At 40.7% G+C, this 10673-nt stretch overlaps 1 protein-coding gene across 1 annotated transcript in view; it reads right to left on the bottom strand.

Annotated features, from left to right (window-relative positions):
• The window catches only part of PFAS (phosphoribosylformylglycinamidine synthase), a 56663-nt gene that overhangs the window by 42128 nt on the left and 3862 nt on the right, over positions 1 to 10673 (bottom strand). Inside the window, exons 2-6 of the mRNA XM_026683911.2 lie at positions 8437 to 8582; positions 5122 to 5257; positions 3674 to 3779; positions 1271 to 1457; positions 77 to 182 (exon numbers count right to left, since the gene is read on the bottom strand). Coding sequence (XP_026539696.1) covers positions 77 to 182; positions 1271 to 1457; positions 3674 to 3779; positions 5122 to 5257; positions 8437 to 8575 — 674 coding nt within the window. The 5' untranslated portion in view covers positions 8576 to 8582. The remainder of the gene's footprint in view (positions 1 to 76; positions 183 to 1270; positions 1458 to 3673; positions 3780 to 5121; positions 5258 to 8436; positions 8583 to 10673) is intronic.

The raw sequence follows: 10673 nt of genomic DNA, 5'->3' as shown, positions 1-10673 counted from the left end.
CCTTGGGAACTCTAAGGCAGTGTGTTTCAACCCGGGCAACTTTTAAGTTATGGGGACCCCATAACAAAAACAATACCTGTTGGATTGTGCGAGGTCAAAGCATTCTACGCTGGTGGGGTTTCTGCCCAATTTTTGGAAGAGAGCGGTATAAAAATCCAGGTCCCAGGAATCAAAAGCCAGACCTATGGAAACAGAAACAGAGAGGTTGGCTCATTGGTATCGCTTAATTTCTAACACAACCCTTCCTGCATTAAAACAATGAATGAACGGGTGTAAAAAGGTATGAGAAGGAATCACTTTGTCATTTGAAGGGGTGGGGATGTCCTTGTGCAGGGGTCTCAAAACGTGGCAACTTTAAGGCTTGTGGGCTTCAACTCACAAAATTCCCCAGCCACAAATTTCTCCTAATTTCTAGTTGCTTCTCTCCTTGATTAGTTTCTATCCATTGCTTCTTGTCAAGTGCTTTGGAGAATAGCTTGATTCCCTCTTTTTTGGGGCAACCCCTGAGATATTGGAACCCTGCTCTCATGTCCTTCTTTTCATTGAACTAGATATGCCCAGTTCCAGCAACCATTCTTCATACGTTTTAGTCTCCAGGGGTGGGCTTCAAAATGTTTAGCAACAGGTTCTCTGCCCGGTTGCTGGGTGAGCGTGGCCATGGTGGGCGTGGCCTAGTTGGCCTCCTGCACCATGGCGAGGGGGCGTTTTTGCCTTCCTCAGTCTCCAGAGGCTTCTTGAGCCTCTGGGAGGGCGAAAACGGCCTCTCTGGGCTCTGGAGGCTCTTTGGAAGCTGGAAATGGGCTTCCCGAACTTCTTCTATTTTTTTGCCCTCCCTGAGCCTCCATGTGTGCCTTGCACTGACCTGCATCTAAAACAGGTTGCATGGGGACTCCTGGGAGGGGCAGGGCGGGTGGGGACAGCTAGGAGTGGGATTTGGGGGTTCTCCAAACTGCACAGAATCTTAGCGAAGGGGTTCTCCCAAATCCCTGCAAACCCCCAGCAGCCCGCCCCTGGATTGCTCTCATGTCTCCCCTAGTCCTTCTTTTCATTAAACAAGACATACCCAGTTCCAGCAACCATTCATTGTATGTTTTAGCCTCCAATCCCCTATTCATCTTTGTTGCTCTTCTCTCTGCACTCTAGTTTCTAGTCTCTCAAAATCTTCTTTATAATGTAGTGACCAAAACCGGACAACAAGCTACTACAAACTCAGTGTGCTGTCTCCTTCTTAAATAGTTGCCCCATTCTCTTTACCCTCCCCTGCTCATACCAAGCTGGTTGTTGGCCTTCACGAGCGCCAGTCTTCCTTCTCCGAGAATATCAACGTGGAACACCGCTTCGGGACGGGTTGCTACCGCAAAACTCTGGATGGGTTTGGGATAGGTCTGTTCCGTCATCCGGTCGTAGAGTGAAGCTACTAGTTGGGTCTCCTGAGATGAGGTTGGCAGTTGGTCACACTGGAAAAACAAAATCAACCTTTGGATTCTAAATTCAAGAGGGGTTTTATGTACCTGGTGAGGAAAATTTTGGATATCAAAGAGAGCAGATTCAGGAGTATCCTCTGAAATAGTTAAACTGGTCTAGGAAATTCTCAATCATCCAGGTCATAATTGTCCCAAAGGTGCTTTTTCAGGAGGCAACTGGACTTCCTAGTGTTTTTCTTTGAAGACATTTCACTTCTCATCCAAGAAGCTTCTTCAGCTCTGACTGGATGGTGGGGAATGGAAGGATTTATATTCCTTGCAGACAGCTGGTTGTTTGTCTCCTTTTTATAGAGTCATTAAGGCCACCTGGGGGTTATTTGTGTCCTCAGATTCACCTGAGTAGTGCAAATGGTTCCTGTAGTCTGCATTTTTTTTTCTTGAAATCTGTTCATATTCTCATACCATTCGAAGGGAGCCTATCCCAAAGTGCATGGCTAAATGTCTATGGAGATTCTCAGTCATTCAGGCCATGGTTGCCCCAAAGGTGCTTTCCCAGGAGGCAACTGGACTTTCTCTTTTTTTTTGAAGATATTTTGCTTCTCATCCAAGAAGCTTCTTCAGCTCTGACTGGATGCTTGCTTTAGCTACACAATTTGGGATGAACACCCTTCAAACAGTGTGGGAGTATGAATGGATTTCCAGAAAAATTGCAGACTACAGGAACAATTGGCTCCACTCAGGTGATCCTGAGGACATAGATAAACCTCCTGGTGGCCTCAATGACTTCTAAAAGGATGCAAATGACCAGCTGTCTGCAAGGAATATAAATCGTTCCATTCCCCACCATTCAGTCAGAGCTGAAGAAGCTTCTTGGATGAGAAGCAAAATGTCTTCAAAGATAAAATGAGAAAGTCCAGTTGCCTCCTGAAAAAAAGTACCTTTGGGAGAGAAACTGGTGTAGCAAATCTGTGGCAATGAATTCTATCAGGCGTTCCAAACACTTTGGAAACTGACTATCTAATCTTAAAGCCAAATCTATAATTCTCAGGGTTTGTCATTCTTAGTAGGTGTAATTTCAACAAAGGATTGTAGAATTTCCACACCTCCCAATGGGAGAATCCCCTTTGCTGGAAGTTTTATGGAAGTTGATCCTGTTGTGGCCCGCTGGCGGCTGGCAGAGTTGGCAGCAGAGTCAGACAGTAGTCAGGAGGTTGGGGAGGACCCCGGGCCATTCCTGGAGGCTGAGGAAGGCTCGGATGAGGGCTCTGCGTCAGAGGCAGAGATGGGGCCAGGGCAGGCTAGTAGTCATCAGCTACCTTCGGGCATAGGTGGATGATGAATGACCCCTCCCATCAGGATTAAAATAGGAGCAAAAGGACAGGGTTTTTTTGCAGGAAACAACTCACTCGTTTGTTGGTTCGCTCCAGCCTCGTGAAGATTTGTCTGTATAACCCAGCCCTTCCCTGTCAGCACTGAGTGTGGAACTATTTACCGGGCAGCATTCCAGGATTGATAAATGTCTGAGCTAATTAGTATACCTTCGCAAGACTGTTTGCCAAACCATTGGCTGACTGTGAATGAAATAAATTCACATTAATGTAATAAAAGAGGTTTTTGCCAGGGCTCAAAATTGACTTAGTGCTTTTTGGGGAGGCCTAGAAAAAGAACAGACCTAGAATCAACTGCATAAGTAACTGCAAATAAGTAACAATCCTTGACTTACAACCATTTGTTTAGTGACGGTTTGAAGTTACAACAGCATTAAAAAAATTAACTGTGAGCATTTTTCACACTTACAAACCATTGCAGCATCCCTGTGGTCGCATGATCAAAATTTGGATGCTTGGCAACTGGCATGTATTTATGGCGGTGGCAATGTCTCCAGGCCACGTGATCCCCTTTTGCAATAAGCAAAGTCAAACGGGGAAGCCAAGATTTACTTTAACAGCCGTGTGACTAACTTAACACCTGTGGTGATTCATTTAACAACTGTGGCAAGAAAGGTCATAACACAGAGCAAAAGTCACTTAAGAATTTGTCTTGCTTAGCCACAGAAATTTTGGACTTGATTGTGGTCGTACATTGGGGTCTACCTGTAATTAGGCATGGTATGAAAAATTTATTCAGCTATTCTTTGAGAATTTTCATCCCTGCAGGAGGGTGCAGAACAGTTTCCTCTGCACAGGATCATTCTTAGATGTGTGTATGGGAAGTGGAGGGGAAACAAGAATAGAAAAGCATACACCTACTTTGAAAAGGTAGCGTCGGGAACACTCAACTCGGTCGATGTTTTCCAACCCAGCTGCCAGGCACACGGAGACGGCATTGGTGGAATAGGCTGTAGAAAAATTCAACCTACAAGCACAAAGAATATGAAGATAAATATGGAGGAGGAGAAGAGGAGGAGGGAGGAGGAAGGAAGGAAGGAAGGAAGGAAGGAAGGAAGGAAGGAAGGAAGGAGAAGAAGGAGGAGAAGGAGGAGAAGGAGGAGGAGGAGGAGGAGGAGGAGGAGGAGGAGGAGGAGGAGGAGGAGGAGAAGAAGAAGAAGAAGAAGAAGAAGAAGAAGAAGAAGAAGAAGAAGAAGAAGAAGAAGAAGAAGAAGAAGAAGAAGAAGAAGAAGAAGAAGAAAGTTGTTTTGAAATTAAATCCAAATAGATTTGATCCATTCTCGCCACAGGTCCTTTAATAATGCCTGATTTCAAATCAGATCGAATCTGTCAATCCTAAAGGACATCAACCCTGACTGTTCTTTGGAAGGATAGATACCGAAGCTCAAATAATCAGAAGAGAAAAGATTCACTGGAAAAGACCCTGATTCTTGGGGAAGATGGAAGGCAAAAGGGAGAAGGGGATAGCAGAGAATGAGAAGGTTAGATATATCATTGACACAATTAACATCAATTTGGCCAAACTCTGGAAGACAGTGGAGAACAAGGGCACCTGGGCCATGGGCCATACTATGGGCCATGGTATCACAAAGAGTTGGACATAACTTAGTGACTGAACAACAATGCTTAAGCAACCACAGATGACAAAATCTCGAAACTCACAGTACTTCTCCCCAATCAGAATTGATTTAAAACAAAATGAACAATTCTGTTTTAGAGGACACTATTTATAATTGTTTATTTTATTTATTAGATTTTTATCCCAGTGTTACTTTATAAGTTACTCAAACTGGCAAACATACACCATGCTCTTTCCTCGGTGCTTCCCTGAGGAATACAACTTGCCCAAATCAAACATCACAGCAAAATTGAGTTCATTACAAACCATCAAATAAAGGCCGACCAGCAAATGGAAGTTTACTGGAAGTCCTGCTCTCATGTCTGAACGTGGTTACTCACATATTGGCATTCACACATTACAATATAGTTTGTTTGGTTTTGACTTATGCAAACACAGCCACAGTCTCTCCAGTCTGTATATCACTATTGATTTTTTTAATATAATGAATGAAGCCATCTAATTGTGACTTTTTTTTAACAAGCAGCAATTAAACAAACAATGGCTTTAGACAATGTGCATATCTATCTTTTGCCTTCCTCTTTGGGATTCATTGTTTTAAACTATGAACTGTAAAAAAAGCAAGCCTCGAGACTCCTTAAAAAGGGAATTTATTTCATTGGAAATAAGTAATACCATTTCCTCGTTTGTTATTTCTTTAGTGCAGCTTTGACTTCACCAGAAGACTTACCGTGGACCGATCTCTACCAGCAGATCAGACGGGCGTGGACTGAGAAACGATTTGGGTGCAATATCACCTTCTTCGAATGGACAGCCAAAAACCCACTGCAACATCTCCATCTCCTGGGTGCTTGGGAGAGTCTTTCCTGGTGACAAAACAGAGATGGAAAAAAAGGTAGCCAATTTTCCCATAACCGAACAGGGCTATATAACCCAGCAAGCCATCTCTTTGTAAGAGAGGGATGACCAAACTCTGAACCAAGCCTCTTCAAACTTGACAAGTTTAAGACTTGTAGACTTCAACTCCCAGAATTTTTTTTTTTTATTAAGGTTTTATTTGGGTTTTCACACACACAAAATACAAGTAAAACATCTTTTTTGAAAATAGCATGGTCCCGGGTTGAACTTCTTTATACAGACACAAACTCAATTTCATGCTCATTTTTGTGTTCTATTCCATATCTTATACTATTCTACATTTTCTATATAGTTTTTCCCCTCTTTTAATTTTCTCAATTTTATTTTGATTATCTCATCTCAATTCAAATCATTATATTTATACTTTTGTCTGTTCTGTTTCAATTTCATATTATCTTTTCTCATTAAACAAATTTTCTCCTGTAGTTACTAATTGGAGTATGACACCTTTATATCTTTTAATTACATCCATTCAACTCTTATTTAAACTTCAATATATACCTTAAGTTTATGACCTTCAATATAATACATAATACATAACTTCCAATCGAATTCTGCTTGGTACATTCTTATAATACACACTATATTCTTTTTTTTAAAAAAGGATTATAAATATATGTAATTATAAACCCTCATTCCATTCCAATTCAGTTCTATCATTAATAATAATTAAAGTCTTAACATCTTTAACATTTATTTTCAATTAAATATCATACTTCCTTAAAGACACATATAATCTCCATAATTAATTTTTCCCTTATTTCTCTTCACATATGTCTTGTAAATCATTAAATATTCATTTTGTTACATTTATTTATTGACAAGCATTCCACTAAGTTATGATAACTATTTTATCAAACATTTTAATCATACATTGTTTCATATTTCTGAAATTATTTCTATTTCTAATATAACAATACTATCATATGTACCTTTGCAGAATCCCTTTTTCCATTAGATTTTCACCCTTTATCTCTAAATAGGCCCTGTTTCTCTATATCTTGTTTCTGTCCTTTATAACTTCTTTTCCTTTCTTTCTTCCATCTCTTCTTCTCCCTCCCCCTTTTACCCCCTTGTCTCTCTACTTCTAATTCTCTCTTCTGCATTTCCCTCTTCTGTTGCTTTCTGATTTTATACTTATTTTTCACTCTATTCTTTTTTTGGGTTGTTTTTCCCAATCTTAAACTTTCCATTCTCTTTCCCCCCTTTCCTTTTTTCCCCCTACCTAAGATTACTTGTTCATTAAAGATGGCTTCTTCTTTGTCCCAATCTTCTTGTTCTGCAGGCATTTCTTGTTGTTTCTCATAGTTCCAAATCTCCATTTCTAAGAACTGAAATACGAAGCCAAAAGAACCTCTCCCTTCTTGTGCATCTTCTTCGTACTTTTTAAGTTCCATTTTCAGTTCTTCTAAAAGTGGAGCCATTTTAAACAGTTTTAAACAATCACCCGATTGATTTTAGTCATTCGAAACAATAACCAAGAATCCAGAGATCACCAAATAATCCAAATAGTCCCAAGCTGTTTCTTCTTATTTCTTTTTTCACTTTCTCTTCCTGGGGTTTTACTATTTTGTTGCGATGTTTCAGTTAAGATGTATCTTTTGGAAGTCTTGTTGAGATTTTGCTGTGAGTTCTTTTTAATTCCAGGCAATCTCCTCCCTTCCAGATCCTGCCCTTTTATTCTTTTTCTCTCCTTTCCTGTTTTAAAAAGCTTTTAATTATCCAGAAATCTTTATTATCCCTTTGACTTTTTATTTTCAGTGTTAAATGCCTATTAATGTCAAAGTGGATTTTTTTTCCAATTTCTTGCTTAAGTCGCTTAGCTGTCAGCATAGGAAGAGGAGAGAAAAAAAACCAAATCCTTCCCCTTTTCTCTCTCCTTCGCAGCTTAGAAATCTTCTTAGGGAACAATGTTATTGGTTTTTTTTTTAATAGTTTCAATTACAGGGTACCTTATTTGTTGCTTTTGCTGTTTGATCCGGTCAACCAAAACATTATCTTCTTATCTTCCTCCTGCACATTCTTTTCCAGTCGAGTTCTTCTTTGTGGTGGCCATTTCTGACCACCGCTACAACCGCCTTCAGGAAAGGGAGTAATGGCCACTGGGGAGGAGAGATGTGGCTCTCCTCAACTCTGCAGGCAGTCTCCCCCTTCTTCACCACCTCTATGGGGTGGCTTAGCCCCGAAACCATCTGGCTTGGGGCGCTCCAGTGGCAAGTATGGATCGAAACCACGCAGAGACGCGGTTTCGTTCTGTCGCCGAAGAAGCTCAAACTGGAGTCCGTCCAACTCCCAGAATTTCTTGAGCTAACATGACTGGAGGAGGAATTCTGGGAGTTAAAGCCCACAAGTCTTAAGGCTGTCAAGTTTCAAGACCCTGCTCAGAACCAACCCATTATCACTTAAATAGGAAGAAAACCAACATGCTGTGGATGCTTCCCTCACTTCTTCATTCCAAACCCTACATCAGAATTTATGGTGGGCAGGTTGGACTTCAACTCCCACAATTCCTTAGCCAGCCCTGCTAGTTGGAGAATTCTGGGAGTTGAAGTCCATACATCAGGGGTGTCAAACTCAAAGCCCTGCTTAGATCTGGGTGCTTAGATTTGGCCTTCCGGATCACCTTGGCAACAGTGAAGGACTGGCCCTGCGGTGCCTCTGCCAGCGAAAATGATGGCCTCCTACAGCCCTCTGCCAGCAAAAATCGAGCCCAGGGAGGCTGCGTGAAGCCCACCTGGGCTCTACTTTCAATCACAACGGCCTCTTGCAGCTCTCTGTCTGTGAAAACAGAGCCCGGGGAATCTGCGTGCGGCCCACCCTGGCTCCATTTTAAGCCCCAACAGCCTCCTGCAGCCCTCTGCCAGCGAAAATGGAGCCCCCACGAGCGCAGCCTCCCACAAGCTCCATTTTCACTAGCAGATGGCTGCAGGAGGCCATTGTGGGCAAAAATGGAGTCCCAATGAGTGACATCGAGCTGGCCATGCCCCCCCAGTCCTCCACCCACGAGGTCAAACACAACCCCGATGCAGCTCTCAGTGAAATCTAGTTTGACACCCCTGCTATACAACTTCAAACTAGCAAGGTTGAGCAACATGGATCTAGATCAAAGTTGATTCAATTCTCATACCCGTCCAGTTAACATTGAAGCACAGTTCTTTCTGGACCGCTTGGGTGCCATTGCCTAAAATAGTTTGGGCAGACTGTAGGAGATTGTTGAGGCCACTGTCAGCTTCGCTGGGCCGCTGGTAATAATGTAGAACCACCATGTTTATCCTGAGGGAATAGAATAGTCAGGCAATGAGTAAACAGTATACATACAAAATAGAATTTTAATATTGTCTGGTATTTAGAATTTTTTTATTCTTCATTGGCCAAGTGTGATTAGACACACAAGAAATTTGTCTTTGGTGCATAAGCTCTCAGTGTACATTAAAAATACATTCATCTATGGTGAACATGTGATAAAACAAAAAAAATTGTAATATGATCCATATTTTAATACAGAAAATTTTGAAAATTAAGATAAAAATGAAATCGGAACTTTTCCTTTTGGGCCTGATGGGGAAAAAATGGAACTTTGTTATTATATATGTTGACAGCAGCACGATTATTTTATGCACAAAAAATGGAAGGACACTTCAATTCCTACCATGGACAAATGGTTGCAGAAGTTGATGAGTTGGCTGAAATGGCAAAATTGATTACTTTGGTTAAAGAAAAGAACACATATATTTTTATTTCCACATGGAAACCACTTCTGAACTTCATGCTTGAAGTGGAAAAGAATTAAACTTTGATTTTGGGTTTTACTGAGTAGATTGATAGAATGTTCCAGAAATGGCTTGTTCATATTATTATGAAAAAGCAAAAAGTTCTGATTTGATGTTAATAACTTACTTTACTGAAACAGAGAAAGTCAAAAGTCAATGCTTCTTTTTCTTTTTTCTTATCCTTCCTCACTTCTCTTCCCTTTTTTCCTCCCCACTGCTTTTTCTAATTACTTTCGTATTTTGTATTTTACAATATTTTATAACTCACTAAAAATGTTAAACCGAAAAAAAAAAGAATTTCAATACAGGTAATCCTAGAATTATGACTGAGGTTGGGGCCAGAATTACAGTCATATGTTATCGAAATCGTTAAGCAGGTTATCACCTGACAATTTTGTGTCCTTTTTTCTGACAGTTGTTAAGTGAGCACATCAGACATTATGTGAATTATGTGGATTATGTTAAGCAAATCCGCTTTATCTAACGAGTTGGGCTTTTTCCCCTCAGAAACCAGAAGTAAACACAAGAAACTAAGAAAAAACATTGAAACCACGGCCATGTCACTTCAAAACACTACAAATGGCCATAAAGGTGAGTTGGTTGTCAAGGACCCAAAATTTTATGATTATGAGGTGCGTGCAGGCATGTGTGTGTGTGTGTGTGTGTGTGCTACAGCCATTGAAACTTCAAAATTGTGTTCTAAATATATTTGGCAGTGTCTCTTGTAACTGCAATCAGTCACAGTGACCTGTCATTAACTGGGGACTAACTGTACTGCTCACACAGGAAAAAAAGGAATTGGAAAAGAGGACCAATTCATGAAGAAACTCAAAAACATGAGATTGGGTGAGACATTTTAAGATTCTTTACTTTTCAGAAAAGACAATGAGGGAAGGAGACTTAATGAAGATTATACCGGTAATCTTCAACTTACAACCACAGTTGAGCCCCAAATTTCTGTTGCTAAGCAAAACAGTTATTAAGTGAGTTTTATCCATTTTATTACCTTTTTGGGCGCAGTTGTTAAGTAAATCACAGCAGTTGTTCAGATAGTAACCCAGCTGTTAAGTGAAATCTGGCTTCCCCCATTTATATTGCTTGTCAGAAGGTCACAAAAGGAGATCACGTGACCTTAGGATACTGAAACCGTCATAAACATGAATCGGTTGTCAAAGCGTCTGAATTTTGGTCACGAAGTGCTGCAAAGATTGTAAGTGTGGAAAAACTGTCATAAATCCCTTTTTCAGGGCTGTTGTAATTTAGAACGGTCACTAAACAAAGGGTTAAAAGTCAAGAACTATCTGTGCAGTTAGGGATGGCACAAGAAAATTTAAGCGTATTTTCTTCCTTTATTGCAAAGCGTGAAGACCAAAGGCTATATCTAATCAAAGCGAAGGAAAGGCTGTTTCTTCAGACAAGCATAATTAATTAGGAAAATTCACTCCCGGAAGTCCAGCTAATAACTTGGATATCTTGAAAGCATGACCGGGTAAATTCATAAAGAGCAGATATATTGAAGCGATATTGGCACTGAAGAAAAATGACTCGGGATCGGTTCTTGCATTTATGACTGTCACAAGATCCCCCTCAAAAT

The sequence above is a fragment of the Notechis scutatus genome, chromosome Z (genome assembly GCF_049901735.1).
Source record: "Notechis scutatus isolate UNSWTSFEM ecotype Mainland chromosome Z, rNotScu1.2, whole genome shotgun sequence".
Taxonomy (NCBI): Eukaryota; Metazoa; Chordata; class Lepidosauria; order Squamata; family Elapidae; genus Notechis; species Notechis scutatus.
The sequence above is the reverse complement of the archived record's forward strand: the minus strand, read 5'-3'. Positions and strand labels throughout refer to the sequence as shown.